The following is a 21,090-nucleotide window of genomic DNA, read 5'->3' as shown; positions in this document are numbered from 1 at the left end:
CAGAACTAGCCCCAGAGCTCCAGCTGTGGTCCCAGCAGAGTGGAGCAGAGGGGCAGAATCCCCTCCCTGGCCCTGCTGGCTATGTGCCTGATAACTCCAAGCTCCTTTAATTAACCCAGGGAGAGGCTTGGTGGAAGCTGGAGAGGTCAAAGCCTTTAACTGCTGATCCTCCTCCTTGCTCCAGCCCAGGCTGAGAGCCCAGCTCTGCCCAGACCACTCGTTCCCTCTCCTTTATGAGCCTCCTCCTGCTGCAGATGTGCTGGCTGCTGGGGGTTGCTTCCCATGTGGAAAGCAGCTCCATTTATCCAGCATCTCAGCTGAGAAGCTGTGAGGCAGCAGCCCTGAGCCATGCAGGGAATTTTAATTACATGGAAATAGAGGAAAACAAATTTCCCCTGGGGCTCCCCCAGCACCCAGCAGAGCCTGCAAGGGGAGGCAGGAGGTGGGGCCTGCCACTAAACCCCCAGATGTTTGCTTTTAATTATCACAAATCCCCCCAAAGCAGCCTCTGGAGCTGCTCCCTGGGGCTGGTCCTCCCCAGGGCTCTGAGATTTGGAGCATCATGGAGCAGAGAATGGAAGTGACAATGAGCTGAGAGGTGCTGGGGGCTCTGAGCTGAGAGGTGCTGGGGACTCTGAGCTGAGTGGTGCTGGGGACACCCAGCTGAGTGGTGCTGGGGACTCTGAGCTGAGTGGTGCTGAAGGCTCTGAGCTGAGTGGTGCTGAGGGCTCTGAGCTGAGTGGTGCTGGGGACTCTGAGCTGAGTGGTGCTGGGGACTCTGAGCTGAGTGGTGCTGGGGACTCTGAGCTCAGTGGTGCTGAGGGCTGTGAGCTGAGTGGTGCTGGGGACTCTGAGCTGAGTGGTGCTGGGGACTCTGAGCTCAGTGGTGCTGAGGGCTCTGAGCTGAGTGGTGCTGGGGACTCTGAGCTGAGTGGTGCTGGGGGCTCTGAGCTGAGTGGTGCTGGGGACTCTGAGCTCAGTGGTGCTGAGGGCTCTGAGCTGAGAGGTGCTGAGGGCTCTGAGCTGAGAGGTGCTGGGGACACCCAGCTGAGTGGTGCTGGGGACTCTGAGCTGAGAGGTGCTGGGGGCTCTGAGCTGAGAGGTGCTGAGGGCTCTGAGCTGAGAGGTGCTGGGGACACCCAGCTGAGTGGTGCTGGGGGCTCTGAGCTGAGTGGTGCTGGGGGCTCTGAGCTGAGAGGTGCTGAGGGCTCTGAGCTGAGAGGTGCTGGGGACACCCAGCTGAGTGGTGCTGGGGGCTCTGAGCTGAGTGGTGCTGGGGACTCTGAGCTGAGTGGTGCTGAGGGCTCTGAGCTGAGTGGTGCTGGGGACTCTGAGCTGAGTGGTGCTGGGGACTCTGAGCTGAGTGGTGCTGAGGGCTCTCAGCTGAGTGGTGCTGGGGACTCTGAGCTCAGTGGTGCTGGGGACACCCAGCTGAGTGGTGCTGGGGGCTCTGAGCTGAGTGGTGCTGGGGACTCTGAGCTGAGTGGTGCTGGGGACTCTGAGCTGAGTGGTGCTGGGGGCTCTGAGCTGAGTGGTGCTGGGGGCTCTGAGCTGAGTGGGGCTGGGGGCTCTGAGCTGAGTGGTGCTGGGGGCTCTGAGCTGAGTGGTGCTGGGGGCTCTGAGCTGAGTGGTGCTGAGGGCTCTGAGCTGAGTGGTGCTGGGGGCTCTGAGCTGAGTGGTGCTGGGGGCTCTGAGCTGAGTGGGGCTGGGGGCTCTGAGCTGAGTGGTGCTGGGGGCTCTGAGCTGAGTGGGGCTGGGGGCTGTGAGCTGAGTGGTGCTGGGGACTGAGCTGAGTGGTGCTGGGGACTCTGAGCTGAGTGGTGCTGGGGACTCTGAGCTCAGTGGTGCTGAGGGCTGTGAGCTGAGTGGTGCTGGGGACTCTGAGCTGAGTGGTGCTGGGGACTCTGAGCTCAGTGGTGCTGAGGGCTCTGAGCTGAGTGGTGCTGGGGACTCTGAGCTGAGTGGTGCTGGGGGCTCTGAGCTGAGTGGTGCTGGGGACTCTGAGCTCAGTGGTGCTGAGGGCTCTGAGCTGAGAGGTGCTGAGGGCTCTGAGCTGAGAGGTGCTGGGGACACCCAGCTGAGTGGTGCTGGGGACTCTGAGCTGAGAGGTGCTGGGGGCTCTGAGCTGAGTGGTGCTGGGGACTCTGAGCTGAGTGGGGCTGGGGGCTCTGAGCTGAGTGGTGCTAGGGGCTCTGAGCTGAGTGGTGCTGGGGGCTCTGAGCTGAGTGGTGCTGGGGGCTCTGAGCTGAGTGGTGCTGGGGGCTCTGAGCTGAGAGGTGCTGGGGACTCTGAGCTGAGTGGTGCTGGGGGCTCTGAGCTGAGTGGTGCTGGGGGCTCTGAGCTGAGTGGTGCTGGGGGCTCTGAGCTGAGTGGTGCTGGGGGCTCTGAGCTGAGAGGTGCTGGGGACTCTGAGCTGAGTGGTGCTGGGGACTCTGAGCTCAGTGGTGCTGAGGGCTGTGAGCTGAGTGGTGCTGGGGACTCTGAGCTGAGTGGTGCTGGGGACTCTGAGCTCAGTGGTGCTGAGGGCTCTGAGCTGAGTGGTGCTGGGGACTCTGAGCTGAGTGGTGCTGGGGGCTCTGAGCTGAGTGGTGCTGGGGACTCTGAGCTCAGTGGTGCTGAGGGCTCTGAGCTGAGAGGTGCTGAGGGCTCTGAGCTGAGAGGTGCTGGGGACACCCAGCTGAGTGGTGCTGGGGACTCTGAGCTGAGAGGTGCTGGGGGCTCTGAGCTGAGAGGTGCTGAGGGCTCTGAGCTGAGAGGTGCTGGGGACACCCAGCTGAGTGGTGCTGGGGGCTCTGAGCTGAGTGGTGCTGGGGGCTCTGAGCTGAGAGGTGCTGAGGGCTCTGAGCTGAGAGGTGCTGGGGACACCCAGCTGAGTGGTGCTGGGGGCTCTGAGCTGAGTGGTGCTGGGGACTCTGAGCTGAGTGGTGCTGAGGGCTCTGAGCTGAGTGGTGCTGGGGACTCTGAGCTCAGTGGTGCTGGGGACTCTGAGCTGAGTGGTGCTGGGGACTCTGAGCTGAGTGGTGCTGAGGGCTCTCAGCTGAGTGGTGCTGGGGACTCTGAGCTCAGTGGTGCTGGGGACTCTGAGCTGAGTGGTGCTGGGGGCTCTGAGCTGAGTGGTGCTGGGGGCTCTGAGCTGAGTGGGGCTGGGGGCTCTGAGCTGAGTGGTGCTGGGGGCTCTGAGCTGAGTGGTGCTGAGGGCTCTGAGCTGAGTGGTGCTGGGGGCTCTGAGCTGAGTGGTGCTGGGGGCTCTGAGCTGAGTGGGGCTGGGGACTGAGCTGAGTGGGGCTGGGGGCTGTGAGCTGAGTGGTGCTGGGGACTGAGCTGAGTGGTGCTGGGGGCTCTGAGCTGAGTGGGGCTGGGGGCTCTGAGCTGAGTGGTGCTGGGGGCTCTGAGCTGAGTGGGGCTGGGGGCTGTGAGCTGAGTGGTGCTGGGGACTGAGCTGAGTGGTGCTGGGGACTCTGAGCTGAGTGGTGCTGGGGACTCTGAGCTCAGTGGTGCTGAGGGCTGTGAGCTGAGTGGTGCTGGGGACTCTGAGCTGAGTGGTGCTGGGGACTCTGAGCTCAGTGGTGCTGAGGGCTCTGAGCTGAGTGGTGCTGGGGACTCTGAGCTGAGTGGTGCTGGGGGCTCTGAGCTGAGTGGTGCTGGGGACTCTGAGCTGAGTGGTGCTGAGGGCTCTGAGCTGAGAGGTGCTGAGGGCTCTGAGCTGAGAGGTGCTGGGGACACCCAGCTGAGTGGTGCTGGGGGCTCTGAGCTGAGTGGTGCTGGGGGCTCTGAGCTGAGAGGTGCTGAGGGCTCTGAGCTGAGAGGTGCTGGGGACACCCAGCTGAGTGGTGCTGGGGGCTCTGAGCTGAGTGGTGCTGGGGACTCTGAGCTGAGTGGTGCTGAGGGCTCTGAGCTGAGTGGTGCTGGGGACTCTGAGCTCAGTGGTGCTGGGGACTCTGAGCTGAGTGGTGCTGGGGACTCTGAGCTGAGTGGTGCTGAGGGCTCTCAGCTGAGTGGTGCTGGGGACTCTGAGCTCAGTGGTGCTGGGGACTCTGAGCTGAGTGGTGCTGGGGGCTCTGAGCTGAGTGGGGCTGGGGGCTCTGAGCTGAGTGGTGCTAGGGGCTCTGAGCTGAGTGGTGCTGGGGGCTCTGAGCTGAGTGGGGCTGGGGGCTCTGAGCTGAGTGGGGCTGGGGACTGAGCTGAGTGGTGCTGGGGGCTCTGAGCTGAGTGGTGCTGGGGACTCTGAGCTGAGTGGTGCTGAGGGCTCTGAGCTGAGTGGTGCTGCCCACAGGCTGGAGGGATGGGAAGTCATCCAGCAGGTCCTGGCCAAGCTGCAGAGGTGGTGCCCAGGTGGAGCTCAGGAGGTGCCACAGGAGCAAGTGCAGAGCTCTGCTCCTGCTCAGAACCATCCTCACTATCAACCCAGGCTGGGGGTGAGGAGAGAGAGAGAGAGAGCAGCCCTGGGGACAAGGACCTGGGGGTCCTGGGGGGCAGAAGCTGGACAGGAGCCAGCAATGGGCACTGGCAGCACAGGAGGCCAGGGGCAGCCTGGGCTGCAGCCAAAGCAGTGTGGCCAGAGCTGGAGAGAGGATCCTGCCCCTCTGCTCTGCTCTGCCCTGGGGAGACCTCACCTGCAGTGCATGGAACCCCAAACACAAGTGAGGCACAGACCTGCTGGAGCAGGTCCAGAGGAGGCCATGGAGGTGATCAGAGGTTGGAGAACCTCTGCTGTGGGGACAGGCTGAGGGAGCTGGGGGTGTTCAGCCTGCAGAAGAGAAGGCTCTGGGCAGACCTCAGAGCAGCCTCCCAGTCCCTGCAGGGGCTCCAGGAAGGCTGCAGAGGGACTGCTCCCAAAGGCCTGCAGGGACAGCCCCAGGGGCAGTGGTTTGCAATGAGAGCAGAGCAGATTGAGATTGGATGTGAGGAACAAGTTCTGCCCCAGGAGGCTGCTGGGACACTGCAGCAGGTTGCCCAGGGAGGGAGCTGAGACCTCATCCCTGGAGATATTGAAGGTGAGGCTGGAGAGGGCTCTGAGCAGCCTGCTCTGGTGGAGGATGTCCCTGCTGAGTGCAGGGGGTTGCACTGGATGAGCTCTGGAGCTCCCTTCCCACCCAACCATTCCATGGTCCTATCCATCAGCTGGTTGTGGGTGCCTGGGGGAGGATGGGACCAGTGCTGAGCACTGGGTGCAGGTTACCAACAAGAGGATCAGTTCCCATTTTTGAGGGGACAGGAAAGGATAAATCCAAGGCAGAAGAGGAACTGCTTTTCCCCCTCTGGGATGTTTTGTTTCCACCAGCCCTGGGGGCTCAGCCCTGCCCTGGGGGATGTTGGCAAGGGGGAGGTCAGAAAGGAGGAGCCAGCTGCTTCCAAAGGAAAGGAAATCAGCTGTGAAGGCATTGGTGAGCCAGGGAAGGGCCACAGAGCCCTGGAACTGCTGAGGCTGGCAGAGGCCTCTGAGCTCAGCCAGCCCAAGCACTCCCCCAGAGCTCACAGCCACAGCACTGCTGCTCAGCCACTGCACCACAGCCCTCAGCACCACATCCATCTGGCTTTGAAACCCCTCCAGGGATGGGGACTCCACCACCTCCCTGGGCCAGTGCCTGGCAACCCTTTGGGGGAAGGCATTTTTCCTGGTAGCCAACCTGAACCTCCCTCTCCAGGAGGCCTCTGCCCTTCAAATCTTTAAAGACAGGCCCATAGTTTTTGTAGGGCCTACATGAAAAGCCATGGGCTGTGAGAAACCTCTGGTTTCCTCCAGCTGTGCCAGACTGGTGCCACTGCCACAGCTGGATCAGGTGGATGCAAGATCAGTCTGGAGAGGAGAAGGCTCCCAGGAGTCCTAATTGTGGCCTTTCAGTGTCTGCAGGGGGGGTCCAAGAAAGCTGGGGAGGGACTTTTGAGGGTGTCAGGGAGGGATAGGACTGGGGGGATGGAGCAGAACTAGAAGTGGGGAGATTGAGATTGGATGCACCAATACAGGCTGGGCAGGGACTGGCTGGAGAGCAGCCCTGGAGAAAAGGCCTTGGGGGTGCTGGGGGAGGAGAAGCTCAGCAGGAGCCAGCAGGGAGCACTTGCAGCCCAGAGAGCCAAGCAGAGCCTGGGCTGCAGCAAGAGAAGTGTGGCCAGCAGGGCCAGGGAGGGGATTCTGCCCCTCTGCTCCACTCTGCTGAGACCACAGCTGCAGCTCTGGGGCCAGTTCTGGAGCCTCTGTGCCAGGAAGGCTCTGGAGGGGCTGGAAGGTGTCCAGAGCAGGGCCAGGAGGAGGAGCAGAGGGCTGGAGCTGCTCTGCTGCGAGCACAGCCTGAGGGAGTTGGGGTTGTGCAGGCTGGAGAGGAGAAGGCTCCCAGGAGACCTCACTGTGGCCTTCCAGGATCTGCAGGGGGCTGCAGGAAAGCTGGGGAGGGACTTTTGAGGGTGTCAGGGAGGGATAGGACTGGGGGGGATGGAGCAAAACTGGAAGTGGGGAGATTGAGCTTGGCTGTGAGGAAGAAGTTGCTCCCCAGGAGGGTGGTGAGAGCCTGGCACAGGTTGCCCAGGGAGGTGGTGGAAGCCTCCTGCCTGGAGGTGTTTGCAGCCAGGCTGGAGGTGGCTGTGAGCAACCTGCTGTGGTGTGAGGTGTCCCTGGCCATGGCAGGGGGGTTGGAGCTGGCTGAGCCTTGAGCTCCCTTCCAACCCTGACCATTCCATGACTCTAAGATGGGATGAGGGGAGGAAGGTGTAAGCCAAGGCAGGGAGTGACCCCAGCAGAAGAGCAGGCAGTGAGTGTAGAGGTTGCCATAGAATGATGTCAGAAGTGATGCTGGGAGGCAAATGAAGATGCTCTAAAGAAATCCCTGCCTGAGCTCTCTCCAAGGTGCCAGGAGCAGCAGTTGCTGCATTTCACCTGGAGTTTATTCTCCCTTTGGTGCTGTTCCAGCAGCTCACCCCCACCAGCTGCTCTGTGGCCTCTTTCCAGCCAGGTCCTGTGTGGTCTCTGGGCTGAGGAAGCCTGCCCCAGGCAGCCACCAGCACTGGGCCACCAAACAGCACTGAGCTGCCCTCTGCAGAGATCCACTTGAGTCTGAACTCATGGCTGAGGTTTTGTCAGGAAAGGTCAGACAATCCCAGAATGGTTTGGGTTGGAAAATGCCTCCAAGCTCATCCAGTCCAACCTCAGCCCAGCACCACCATGGCCACCAAGCCATGGCCCCAGGTGCCGTGGCCACAGGTTCTTGAGCACCTCCAGGGATGGGGAGTCCACCACCTCCCTGGGCAGCCTGTGCCAATCCCTGACCACTCTGGCAGCAGAGAAAGTTTTCCTCATCTCCAACCTAAGCCTCCCCTGGCACAATTTCAGGACATTTCCTTTCATTCCATCACCTGATCCTAAGGGCAGAGCCCAGCCCCCACCTGGCTCCAGCCTCCTCTCAGGGAGCTGCAGAGAGCAATGAGGTCTCCCTCAGCCTCCTCTTCTCCAGGCTGAGCACCCCCAGCTCCCTCAGCTGCTCCTCACAAGATCTGTTCTCCAGAAGCAGAGGCAGCAGCAGGCAGTGCCCAGCTCCATCCTGGCCTCAGAAAAGTAGAAAATGGTATTTTAAACTCTCCTGTCTGGATCCAGCCAGCCACCAAACCAAGGCTGCTCTGGGGGTCAGAGCACACCAAGCCCCATGGAGCAGCTGCCCCACAAGGGCTCCCCTTGGCCCAGCTGTGCTACCAGGAACTGAAATACAAAGTGAGAAAGCCCTGGAGGAGCTCAGAGATTTGCCTTCCCTCGCTACTTACGAACTGGAGATGTCCTTCCCAGCACATAAAGCCCCTGGGAGCAGCCTGCTCTGGGTGACCCTGCTGCAGCAGCAGGCTGGACTGCATCATCTCCAGAGGTCCCTTCCAACTGCTGAGCCTGAAGAAGAGCAGCCCCAGAGGGGAGCTGAGCAATGCTCAGCAAGAGCTAAAGGAGCTGTGGGGGGCAAGAGGCTGGGGGCAGACTCTGCTCAGTGGTGCCCAGGGACAGCACAAGGGGCAGCACCTCCCTGGCCCTGCTGGCCACACTTCTCTTGCTGCAGCCCAGGCTCTGCTTGGCTCTCTGGGCTGCAAGTGCTCCCTGCTGGCTTCTGTTGAGCTTCTCCTCCCCCAGCACCCCCAAGGCCTTTCCTTCAGCGCTGCTCTCCAGCCAGTCCCTGCCCAGCCTATAGCAGTGCCTGGGATTGCCCTGCCCCAGCTGCAGGACCTTGCCCTTGGTCTTGTTGCACCTCCTGAGGCTGTCCTGGGCCCTGTCCTGTGTACAGAGGGGTAGGGAAGGGGGCAGGGAGTGGGAAGCTATAAGTAGCATCCCCCACCCCATCCCCTCCTGGTTTGTCCAGGGGGGTTCTTGTGGTGTTTATAAATTGCAACTGCTTGCACAGAGATGCAAATACTGTCTGGTTTGTACACCTTCATTGCATTCCACTGCAGATTGGGAGTTTTGCTTGCAAATACAGCTTCCTTCGCTTCCAAATGGGCTGGGCTGGCAATTTTATGCTGGGGGGGTGGCATTCCAACCCCCCACACTCAGCAGTGGGAGTGAGAAATACCTCAAGTAAAGCCCAGCTGCTGCTCAAACTGCTGAGGGAAAGCAGCAGCACATTTGCCACAGCAACCCCAGGCAGAGCTACAGGCTGGGGGCAGAGTGGCTGAGAGCAGCCAGGCAGAGAGGGACCTGGGGGAAGCGGGTGACAGCAGCTGAACAAGAGCCAGCAGTGTGCCCAGGTGTCCAAGAAGGCCAAGGGCATCCTGGCCTGCACAAGGAACAGTGTGGCCAGCAGGAGCAGGGAAGTCCTTGTGTTCAGCACTGCTTAGGCCACATCTTGAGTCCTGTGTCCAGTTCTGGGCTCCTCAGCTCAAGAAGGACATTGAGAGACTTGAAGGTGTCCAGAGAAGGGCAACAAAGCTGGGGAGGGGTCTGGAGCACAGCCCTGTGAGGAGAGGCTGAGGGAGCTGGGGTTGCTTAGCCTGGAGAAGAGGAGGCTCAGGGGAGACCTTCTTGCTCTCTCCAACTCCCTGAAGGGAGGTTGGAGCCAGCTGGGGGTTGGTCTCTTCTGCCAGGCAAGCAGCACCAGAACAAGAGGACACAGTCTCAAGCTGTGCCAGGGGAAGTTTAGGCTGGATATTAGGAAGAAATTCTTCCCAGCAAGAGAGATTGGCCACTGGGATGTGCTGCCCAGGGAGGTGGTGGAGTCCCCATCCCTGGAGGTGTTTAGGCAGAGCCTGGCTGAGGCACTTGGTGCCATGGTTGAGTTGATCAGATGGTGCTGGGTGAGAGGTTGGACTTGATGATCCCTGAGCTCTTTTCCAACCTGGTTAGGTGTGCATGCAGCAGGGGAAGGCAGGACTCACCTTCGGGGGGACGTAGAACTCGAGGAGGAACCTCTCCCCCTCCACCTTGCCGGCCTTGCGCAGCAGCAGGCGGCACTTCTGCCACTGCGAGCTGCCCACACAGTTCGTGTCGTCGGCCACCATGTAGCGCAGGGTGCCCTCCCTCTGGATGTCCACCAGCTCCACCTTGGCGGAGGGCACCTTGGCCAGGCGCAGCTTGTGTGTCCATTTCTCCCGGGGGTCGGCAGGCTCCTTGCTCCCGGCCGGCCAGGGCTCCCTCTCGGCTCTGCGGCCGCCGGGGGCAGCCTCGGCGCCGGGCTCCGGCGAGGACTTGCGGTGCCACATCTCCTTCATGCCGTCCACCACGCAGAGGCTCATGTTCCGCAGGGAGAAGCCCTTCTTGAACTTGGGCTTGGCGGCGGCGTGGATGGAGACGTCCTCGGAGCTGCGGGACTGGCCGTAGGAGGAGACCTTGCGAGCCTGCGCCTGCTGCGCGGCGCTCAGGTAGCGGCCGGCGCCCAGCGGCGCCTCCATGCTGTCCAGGGACTCGCTGGAGGTCTCCTCCTTCCTCGGGGCGAGCTCCCGCCCGTAGGGGACGTGGCAGTTCTGCAGCCCCACGAAGGGCACGATGTTGTACTTGGTGGGGGAGTCGGAGACGAAGACTCGGCTGACCTCCAGGCTGAAGATGTCCAGGAAGTTGGCGGCGAAGTGGTGGGAGAAGGAGGTCTCGGCCCCGGGGGTGTCGTAGTGAGGATTCTCCTTCAGGAACTGGCAGAACTTCTGGGCGAAGTCGACGGCGGCCGCCTGGGCGTGCAGCTCGCAGAACTCCCTCCAGTCGGGGAGTGGGGAGGAGGGCTCCTGGCACAGGGCCTCGCCGTTCATGGCTGCCCCATTCCACCTGCCGGCCGGCTGCGGGGGCAAGGGCACAGCGTCAGCCCGGGCGAGCACCTGGGCCACCCACCCTGCCCGGCTCTGGCCCCTCACCAACCCACGTCTCGGGGCTCTGGGCAGCCTGATCCAGTGGAGGATGTCCCTGCTGACTGCAGAGGGTTGGACTGGATGAGCTTTGGAGGTCTCTCCCAACCCACCCCATGCCATGATTTTATCATCCCCCTCCCCCGCGGAGCAGGAGCAGCTTTGCAGCCCCGGAGCGAAGGCAAACGCCGTGGGAAGGAGTTGCTGTGCTGCTCCATCCCCATCTCATGCAGCAGCAACACTCCTGGCCCCAGCAGCAGCAGCGTGCTGGCCCTCTGGTGATGACCACGCAGAAGCTTCATCGATTTCTCATCACACCACTAAGGAATCCCCAGCTGGAGGAGCCCCTGGGGATTTGCCTTCAGCATTTCTCCTGCCCATGCCCTACCTGGGCATGGCAGCAGCTCTCCCCTGGGGTGAGGGAGCAGCCAGCATGCCAGAAGGACCCACATGGGCTCAGAGGGCAGCACTCTCCCCTCCACACCCAGCAGCTCCGTCCCTGTGTCTGCCCTGAGCCTTGGACACGTCGGTTCTGCTGCTTGCAGAGATGTGGAGCTTGCTTCTCTGGCTGGCAAAGATGAGCCCAATGTGTTCCAGCAGAGCTGCTCCTTCCCAAGCTCTACAGCCCAGCTGGGTGACATCTCAGCTGCTCTCATGTCCCCCCACAGCCATGGCTGAGACCTCCCTGGCTGGTGACTTTTCCAGCAGACCAAGCTGAGAAGCAGCTCAGCCTCTGCCCCTTGCCCTCCTTGCTGAGCCTCAGGCACCATGGTGGAACAGATTAACTCCAGGACAGGTCTTTGGCTGAGGCCAATGAGTAGTTGAGTAAGGGTGGAAAAAGAAGACCAAAAGCCAGACCCAGGATCCCAGCAGAGGCTGAAGGGAGCTGAAGCCCAGATCTGTGCACCCTGAGAGGCTGAGCCCCAAAAGCTGGGATCCAGAGCAGCAGTCAGGAGCTGGTTGTTATTTCCCCACCACAGCCCTCTGGAGACAAGACACTGCCTGGCCCACCAGCAGGGAATACTGGAGCTCTCTGGGAGCACCTCCAGCTCTGGAATTAGCTCTCAAACCCCTCCAGAGAGACAGAGACAAACTCCCCTGGGCAAGCACTCGATGGCAACCGAAGTCCTGAGCTGCTCAAGAGCCAAAGCTGAGGGAGCCTGGCTGCTCCTCACTGTCCTGAGGACAACACAGCTTCCCCCTCAGCATCTTTGCCCCCCACCCAATGAGGCATCTTCCCACCTTCAAGTCAGGAATGATGCTTGTCCCAGGGGAGCAGCAAGGACAGGGCACAGAAATGGCTATGGGGGACCTGCACTGGTCCCTTGCATCCCCCAGCACCATCCCTGGTCCCCAGCAGAGCTCCAGCTCCTGCAGAAATCCCCAGTGAGGTTCCTCCCAGCATCACAGGGCTTTCCCCAAGACCTGAGCTGGGGCTGGGCAAATCCCCAGCCTGCAGCCTGGGAGCAGTGTCTGCATTTCCCCAACAGAAAGGAAATGCAAAGCTGTTGGTTATCTGCCCAGCAAACACAATTCCTGCTTCATCTATCCATCCATCCATCAACCCACCCACCCACCCAATCCATCCATCCAATCATCCAGTCACCCAATCCATCCACCCATCCAATCCAATCTACCCATCCAATCCACCCAATCCATCCAATCCACCCATCCAACCACCCAATCCATCCATCCAATCCACCCACCCAATTCATCCATCCACTCCAATCCATCCAATCCACCCATCCAATCCACCCAATCCATCCATCCAATCACCCAATCCATCCATCCAATCCATTCATCCAACCCAATCCACCCAATCCATCCATCCAATCCACCCATCCAATCCAATCCACCCATCCAATCCACCCAATCCATCCATCCAATCACTCAATCCATCCATCCAATCCACCCATTCAATCCAATCCATCCAATCCAATCTACCCATCCCATCCACCCACCCAACCCATCCATCCATCCACCCACCCAATCCATCCATCCAATCCACCCACCCAACCCATCCATCCAATCATCCAATCACCCAATCCATCCACCCATCCAATCCAATCCATCCATCCAATCCAATCTACACATCCAATCCATCCACCCAACCCATCCAATCACCCAATCCATCCAATCCATCCATCCAATCCACCCATTCAATCCAATCCATCCAATCCAATCTACCCATCCAATCCACCCACCCAATCCATCCATCCAATCACCCAATCCAATCTACCCATCCAATCCACCCATCCAATCCAATCCACCCACCCATCCATCCATCCACCCATCCATCCATCCAATCCACCCACCCAACCCATCCATCCAACCATCCAATCACCCAATCCATCCACCCAACCCATCCATCCATCCACCCAACCCATCCAATCTATCCATCCAACCATCCAATCACCCAATCCATCCAATCCATCCATCCAATCCAATCTACCCATCCAATCCACCCACCCAATCCATCCATCCATCCACCCAATCCATCCACCCAATCACCCAATCCATCCACCCATCCAATCTACCCATCCAATCCAATCTACTCATCCAATCCACCCACCCAATCCATCCATCCATCAACCCAATCCACCCAATCCATCCCATCCCATCCCCTCATCCATCACTGAGCAGAGTATCTGAAGGCCCCAGCTTGTGGCAGCAGCTCTTTGGCTTTAGAAGTCACAGCCAGCCCCCTGAGAGCTGCCCCAGCCCCCATGCCAGGAGTGTTTGGGCTGGGAGAGAAAAGAAAGAAGAGAAGTTTCCTGCTGCCAATCCAAGAGGCCACAGCAGGAGCAAGGGAGGGGAAAAGGGAGAAGGGCAGGAAGGGGGCTGGGGGAGAAGGCAAAGCCCCATGGTAATGAGTTTAATGGAATCTGCCAGAAGGGAGCAGCTTGGCTGTGCCCTGGGTGCTGAGCTTGGGTGCTGAGCCCTTGGGTGCTGAGCCCTTGGGGCTTTGCTGGTGCCCCCCCAGCCGTGGGCTCAGGGAGGATGCTTCTCCTCACCATCTCTCCATGCTGAGGCGCTGGTGCTAGGGAGTAGAGCCTGTCACCTGACACTGAGGGCTACCAAGGCAAGGTGCAACAGACTCTGAGACACTCATGGGAAAATCAGAAGGAAAATCCAACAAAAAGCACTTCAAACCCCGAGCTGAAGCCCCCAGACAAGAGCCTCTCCACCCAGGCATGGCAGCCAGGCTCAGGCAGAGGCATCACAGCACCTTCCTTTCATCTGCAGGGGGATGACAGACTTTAAAAGGCCAATTTATGAAAGGGAAGCCTCAAGCAGACACATCTGGCAGGTCTGGGGAGGAGGAGGCGGTGTGGGAGGGGATCATTAACCCTCTGCTGCACCCCCAGCCCCACAGCAGCTCTGGGAACCCCTGGCTGGGACCCCACAGCCAATGCTGGGAGCAGGTGGGGTGGCTGGGGGCAGCCCCCCAAGAGTGCAGAGCCATCAGGGCCCTGACACCCAGCCTGGCAGGTATTCACCTGACTCCTGCAGGGAGCAGGCTCCACTGATCCATGTGGAGCTGCCTTTATCCAGGGTGCCTCTGCTCCCCCCACCAGCAGCACTGCCCTACTTGCTCAGCTCACAGCCAGCCAGCAGCAAAATCAGTTCCAGGTGAAAACCAGCAGCAAATCTGCCACTGCTCTGGGGACAGCAAGGGCCAGCTGCTGCCAGCCCAGCTCAGCTCAGCCAGGGTTGTGTTGAGCTCCTGGCACCTCCTGAAGGAGCCAGATCCTGAAGGGGCTACAGGAAAGCTGGAGAAGGACTTGTTACAAGGGCCTGTGGTGATGGGGTGAGGGGCAGGGGGTTGAAATCAGAGCAGGGCAGATTTAGGTTGAACATCAGGAGGAAGTTCTTTACTATGAGGGTAGGGAGACACTGGCACAGGTTGCCCAGGGAGGCTGTGGCTGCCTCCTCCCTGGAGGTGTTCAAGGCCAGGCCTTGAGCAGCCTGTGCTGGTGGGAGGTGTCCCTGCCCATGGGAGGGGATTGGAACTGGCTGAGCTTTAAGGTCCCTTCCAACCCAACCCATCCCATGATTCTATGATCCCCTTGGAAAAACAGAATCATGTCAGGGCTTTGAAGAGTCCTCTGGAGATCATCCTGAGCAACCTCCTGCTACAGCAGGGGCACTTGGAGCAGGCTGCACAGGATGGCATCCAGCTGGAATCTCTCCAGAGCAGGAGACTCCACAACCTCTCTGGGCTGCCTGCTCCAGGCCTCCAGCAGCCTCACACTGCAGAAGCTTCTCCTCCTATTCAGGCAGAACTTGCTGCATTCCAGTTTGTGTCCACTGCCCCTTGTCCTGTCCCTGGGCACCAGCTGAGATGAGGCTGTCCCCAAAGGGGCCAGCAGAAGGAGCTGGCTCCTTGAGTCCCTGGCCTGGCTTACATGAGAGGGCAGACAGCAGGATGGGGAAAGGGAGAAGCTTTGTGGCCAAAGGGAAGCTGCAGCCACGAGCCCAGGCTGGTGATGATGGGCTCCTAACCCACCCCCACCAGCCCCCACACACCCCCTGGGGCAGAGCTGTGCTCTGCTGCCACTGCAAGCCAAGCAAGTCAAGGTTTAAAAAGGAAGGAAGGAAGGAGGAAGGACTGCTGGGGATCAGCCAAGTGGAAAGCCAGGGTGGGCTGGCAGGCAGGAGGCAGCTGCTGGCAGCCACCTTCCAAGAGCCATGCTGCTGTGTGCTGAGGAGGGAGATCTGAGAGTTGAAGGCAGCCACTGACCTCAAGGAAAAATGAGATTTCAGCTGTCAGCAGAAGTGCAAGAGACCATTAAACACCCCCTCCCAACCCCAAATCTGATGAAGCAGGAGTCTGGGACCAAGCCACCAGGATTTGCTGAACCAGAGATGTATGGAGGAACCAGCAGGTGTCTATAACCTGGACCAGCAACATGGGCATGGGGTAGCCAGAAGAGCCAGCCCAGTGCTAGCCCCCAGGGCTTCAGTTAAGGAAGCAACCCTACCAAAGAGATCTGCTCCTTCTGCTGGGCCCAGCACAGCCAGGCTGGGCTGAAGCAAGCAAGAATGAAGGACATGCACCTGCTGGAGAGGGTCCAGAGGAGGTCATGGCCATGATCAGAAGCTGGAGAATCTCCTCTGTGAGGACAGGCTGGGAGAGATGGAACTGTACAGCCTGGAGAAGGCTCCAGGGAGACCTTAGAGCAACCTTCCAGTACCTAAAGGGGCTCCAGGAGAGCTGGGGAGGGACTCTGGACAAGGGCTGGGAGTGCCAGGGTGAGAGACAATGGCTTTGAGCTGGGAGAGGGCAGATTGAGAGTGGAGATGAGGAAGAAATTCTTTGCAGTGAGGCTGGGGAGACTCTGGCACAGGTTGCCCAGGGAGGCTGTGGAGTCATTCAGGACCAAACTTGCTGTGTCCCTGTGCAGCCTGCTCTGGTTGGAGATGTCCCTGCTGACTGCAGGGGGGTTGGACAAGATGAACTCCAAGGCTCCCTTCCAACCTGATGCATTCTGTGAATCTGTGAGGTTCAGAGAAGAATCCTGTCTGAGGCAGGCTGTGAGAGGTGAGCCCATGAGGAATGCTCCTGGGGCCAGCTGTGGGCCTGGGCAGGATGGAGGGAAGGCAGGGGAGGGAGGAAGGTGTGTGTGAAGCCCTTGCTGACAGGGCAGGAGGTGCCCAGCTGGTTCCTGGCTGCCCCAGCCCAGCAGGCTGCTCAGTTTCCAGCAAGATCGATGCCGCTCAGAGCCCCAGCTGGCAATCCCCTGGGAATGGCCTGAGGAAATCCAGGCACCTGCTCCCCCAGAACAGAGCCTGACCTCAGCCTGCCAGGCCAGGGGAGATCCCCGGGGCAAGGTGACACCTCCCCACCCCCTGGCAGCAGCGAGCTGCCGCTCTGGGCGGGCTGGCAGCCCTCTGGCAGCGCCCGGCGCAGCCTGGCCCCTGGCAGCGCCGTCCCGAGGCTCTGCCTGCCCTGGGCAGATGGGGAAAGCAAAATGAAAGCCAGGCTGGGGAGGGTCCCTGGGAATGGCAGGGCAGGGAGAGCAGCACAGGGGGCTCAGAGCTGGTCACATCATCTGAGCAGGCCCAAAGGGGAGGGGGATGCAGCAGCCATGGAGCTGATGCTCCGCAGCGGACACCCGAAGCGTGCGAAGGCCAAGTGTCCTCCTCCTGGAGCCTCCCTTGGCATCTCCAGGGGCTGAAAAGGATCCAAACCCTCAAGACCCATCAGAACTTTAGCCAGATATAGAGGCTGAGGTGAGGAAGTGAAAGAGGTAGGGCAAAAAAGGCAGAAGTTATCTGCTGCGGTGTGGGACACATCCCTGCAGCCCCACCGCAGCCCTGGCAGGGGAGAAGCTGCTTCTTCCAAGTGCTGTTGATGCCCTGCAGGCCTTAAAGCAGAGCAGCTGCCTGGCTCAGGCAGAAATTCCAAGAGAAGCCATCAGCAATCCTTGTCCATCCCCCTGAAACATGAATTCAGCAGCAGCTTGGCCTCAGATCTCATGGTCAAACCACCTCCCTTGAACCAATGCCCTGTTAAATGCAGGCTTTGACTCCCTGCCCAGATGCCCTACAGGGTCCTTCTGTCACCTGCAGCCTAGGAACCACTCATGCCAAGTGAAAAGGCCTCTCAGGTCTGTTTCTGGTGCCAGATGAGGGATTCCTGCAGCCCAGCCTTGGCTGGAGCAGCTCCTCAAGCAGATGCCCCCAAAGCCCCCAGCAGTGGTGCATGGCCCTTCTCCAGGGCAGGGTTTTGAGGCACAGGTGCTACAGGGAGATGCCTTCAGAAGATGAAATGGGCACCAAATGCCCCTTTCCCCTCCTCTGGCACGCGTGGCACACAGCTCTGTGTGTGCCCCCCACCCCCCAGTTCTGCAGCCCAGTGCCAACCCCACTGCAGCTGCAAACAGACCAGGACCCAGGGGCCACATCCAAATGGTTGTGGATTGAATGCAGCTCCAGCCCTGCTGCTGGCTGAGGGAGTGAGCCTCCAGCTCAGCACTGCTCACCCTGTGCTGGGCACCTGGCTGGGATGTGGGACACAGACACCCTCACCTGCAGCCAGTCTGCTGTGATCAGCCAGGCAGAGCTCAGCTCCGTGGCAATCCCCCAGCAACAACAAAGTCTTTCTCCGTTTCCCACTGCTCTGAGCAGCCTCATGTCACAGGCTTGTTTTCCTCCTTCTCCTCCAACCCCCCTCCAAAGCACATCTCTTACCTCCTGTGCTGACAGCTGCTAGAAAACAAGGACAAGCTAACAGATAAGATCCATCAGCTCTGAGCTAAGCTCTTCCCTGAGGAACTCCAGCCAGCTTGCCAGGAGCCAAGGTGCCAGCCTGTGAGTGGGGCTGGAGCATCACTCAAGCTTCTCAGCATGCTGCTGATCTGGGCACACCAGCATGGGATCTGAGGAGTCCTTTTCTCCCCCTGAACTCTGCCCTAAGGAAGCCACAAGTGGAGTGCTGCATCTAGTTGTGGGTTCCCCAGTTCAGGAGGGACAGAGAACTGCTGGAGAGAGTCCAGGGGAGGCTGCAGAGCTGCTGAGGGGCCTGGAGCAGCTCTGGGAGGAGCAAAGGCTGAGAGCCCTGGGGCTGAGAGCCTGCAGAAGAGCAGCCCCAGAGGGCAGCTGAGCAATGCTCAGCAAGAGCTGAAGGAGCTGTGGGGGGCAAGAGGCTGGGGCCAGGCTCTGCTGAGTGGTGGCCAGGGCCAGGCCAAGGGGCAGCAAGGGGCAGAGAGTGGAGGCCAGGAGGTTGGATGTGAAGAGGAGGAGAAAGTTGTTTGGTGTGAGGGTGCTGGAGGCCTGGAGCAGGCTGCCCAGAGAGGTTGTGGAGTGTCCTTGTGTGGAGAGCTTCCAACCCCCCCTGGGCAGTGTGGTGCTGGGCAAGCTGCTGTGGGTGCCCTGCTGGAGCAGGGCTTGGCCTGGGTGAGCTCCAGAGGTCTCTTCCAACCTCTCCAGGCTGGGGTTCTGGGATTCTAACCCCAGAGGGGGAGGAGGGGGCCTAAGGCTGCAGCAATGAGATGCTCTGCAAGGCATCCCTGTGGGTGGGCATCAGGACTGCAGCCTGGGGCTCAGAGGCAGCCTGCTGCAAGTGAACCAGAGGCCACCCCCCAATGGCCAACAGTTGGCTGCTGCTTGAATTAACAGAAATAAAGATCAGAGAAATGAACTACAGAGGGCTTGCAAAGGAGCTCAGAGGCTGTTGTCTCTTCCCTCTCCCTCCAGTGCCACCTCACCTGTCCATCTCCAGCTGGAGCTTCCCACAGGAGAGCAACCCATCCAAAGGCTATTCTTAAGCTCACAATACCAGAGCCTCCCAAGAGCAGTGGCTGAAGCCCTGAGCCCATCCAAGCAATCTCACATTTCCCTCACTAAGCCTTCACCTCCTTCCCCCCTCAGCCCACAACTAAATCCTCCTCCTCCTCCTCCTCCTGCTGGCTTCCCACCCTTGTCAAGCTCTTCGATATCCACCCCCAGGGGCCACAGCTGGTGCCACATGTCACACACACACAGGTTACTCATTAACTGCTGACCTGGAACCTTGGGCAGGCCCTTCCTGGCCATGCCAAATGTCAGGAGATGGAGCTGCTCACCACCTGCCCCTGGAGCTCACAGCACCACACCACTGCCTGGCTGGAAAAGACCCCAAGACCATCGAGTTCAACCATAACCCAACAGCTCCCTGGGCACATCTGGCCCATGGGGGACTCCCTGAGCTCCTCATCCAAACAGCTTTTAAACACCTCCCTGGGGGGGATGGGGACTCCACCACCTCCCTGGGCAGCCTGATGGCCCTTCCTGTGAAGAGATTTTTCCTCCATGCAACCTGAACCTCCCCTGGGGCAACTTGAGGCCATTTCCTCTCATCCTGTCACTTGTTACCTGGGAGAAGAGCCCAGTCCCCATCTGGCTCCAGCCTCCTCCCAGGGAGCTGTAGAGAACAATGAGGTCTCAGCCTCCTTTGCTCCAGGCTGAACAACCCCAGATCCTCAGCTGCTCCTCACAGGACCTGTGCCCAGGACCCCTCACCAGCATTATTGTCCTGTTCTGGACACGCTCCAGCAGGCTCCCACCTCAACCCTCAGGGGACTCAAGGGAAAAGCCTCCTTGACATAAACCCAACTGCAGTTCCCAAAGCAAGTGCAAAGAGATCACTCCTGCCCTGCACACCCCCAGGGGCTCCTGGGGTGGTTCTGGAGGGCAAGGTGCGAGGGTCGGGGGCACAGGATGCCCGGGGCACAGGATGCCCAGGGCGGTGCATGCTGCCAGGGCACAGCGCAGCCACGGCTCTGCCTCCAGCCTGGGGATCCCTTGGGTTAGGGCAGAGAAGCCCCCAGGGTGGTTTTTCAATTACAGCAGATCCTGAGGAGGGGATAAGGTTACCCAGGTCCGGGTGAGATTCCCTGACGGTGTTTGTGTTTCCTCTGCAGCTCCGGCGCTGCTCTTCCGCCGCTGCCTCACGCTCGCCCAGCCCGGGAAACCCAACTCTACCAACTGCTACCAGGGCTGCTACAATCACTGCTAATTGCTTAAGTGGTGCATTAAGCAAAACAACTCATAAACATTCCAGTGGGCTTTGAACCCCCCCTCCCCTCCAGCCCCAGCCAGCCACGGCAGCCGCTCCTGCCTGCGGGAGCCAACCTCCAACAGCTCTTTGCCCTCTCCGCTGCGGCAGAGCTCCCAGGCAGGCAGAGCTTTGTGGTGGCCACAGGCACAGAGAAGGGATGGACAGGCTGTGCCCAACTTCTCAGCCAGCTCTCCTTCCCCAGGGCTCCTGGCCAGGGCACTGCCCTGCTTCAGCCTCTCTCTTTAGAGCCAGAGAACTGTTTTGGTTGGAAAAGACCTCTGAGATCACTGAGTCATAGTATCATAGTATCACAGTATCATTCCAGGTTGGAAGGGACCACAAGGATCAGCCAGTTCCAACCCCCCTGCCATGGGCAGGGACACCCCACACTAGATCAGCCTGGCCACAGCCTCAGCCAGCCTGGGCTTAAACACCTCCAGGGCTGGGGCCTCAACCACCTCCCTGCACAACCCATTCCAGGGTCTCACCACTCTCATGATGAAGAACTTCCTCCTCCCCTCCAGCCTCAATCTCCCCACCTCCAGCTTCATTCCATTCCCCCTAGTCCTATCACTGCCTGAGATCCTGAGCAGTCCCTCCCCAGCCTTCCTGTAGCCCCCTTCAGATCCTGGAAGGCCACAATGAGGTCACCTGGGAGCCTTCTCTTCTCCAGACTGAACAGCCCCAACTCCTTCAGTCTGTCCTCACAGCAGAGCAGCTCCAGCCCTCTGCTCATCCTCCTGGCCCTGCTGTGGACACCTTCCAGCACCTCCACATCCCTCTTGTCATAGGGGCTCCAGAGCTGGAGGCAGGACTCCAGGTGGGGTCTCCCCAGAGCTGAGCAGAGGGGGAGAATCACCTCCCTTGCCCTGCTGGCCACACTTCTCCTGCTGCAGCCCAGGATCTGATTGGCCTTGCGGGCTACAAGTGCACACTGAGAGCTCCTGCTGAGCTTTTTGTCCACCAGCACCCCCAAGTCTCTCTCCTCCCAGCACTGCCAGGTCGCCACCAACCCACGTCCTTCAGAATCACATCTACAAGGCCTTAGAAACCCCTGGAAGCACAGGGGCACCACCACTGCCCTGGGCAGCCTGGGCCATCCCCTGACAACCCTCAAGGGGAAGAAATTGTTCCTCAGTCCAACCTAAACCTCCCCTGGGGCAACTTGAAGCCATTTCCTCTCATCCCATCAGGTGTTCTTTGGAAGAAGAGCCCAACCCCCACCTGGCTCCAGCCTCCTCTCAGGGAGCTGCAGA

The 21,090-nt window shown here is 60.0% G+C and overlaps 1 protein-coding gene across 1 annotated transcript in view; it reads right to left on the bottom strand.

Moving 5' to 3' along the window:
• Positions 1-21,090, bottom strand: part of SH2B2 (SH2B adaptor protein 2) — a 45,281-nt gene that overhangs the window by 20,418 nt on the left and 3,773 nt on the right. The window contains exon 3 of the mRNA XM_068165381.1: positions 9,337-10,224. Within this exon, the coding sequence (XP_068021482.1) occupies positions 9,337-10,197 (861 nt within the window). The 5' untranslated portion in view covers positions 10,198-10,224. The remainder of the gene's footprint in view (positions 1-9,336; positions 10,225-21,090) is intronic.

The sequence above is a fragment of the Melanerpes formicivorus genome, unplaced genomic scaffold, assembly GCF_026170545.1.
Source record: "Melanerpes formicivorus ecotype bairdi unplaced genomic scaffold, bMelFor1.0.p_v2 SCAF_88, whole genome shotgun sequence".
NCBI classification, from domain to species: domain Eukaryota; kingdom Metazoa; phylum Chordata; class Aves; order Piciformes; family Picidae; genus Melanerpes; species Melanerpes formicivorus.
This window is presented reverse-complemented; position numbering and strand designations above follow the sequence as displayed.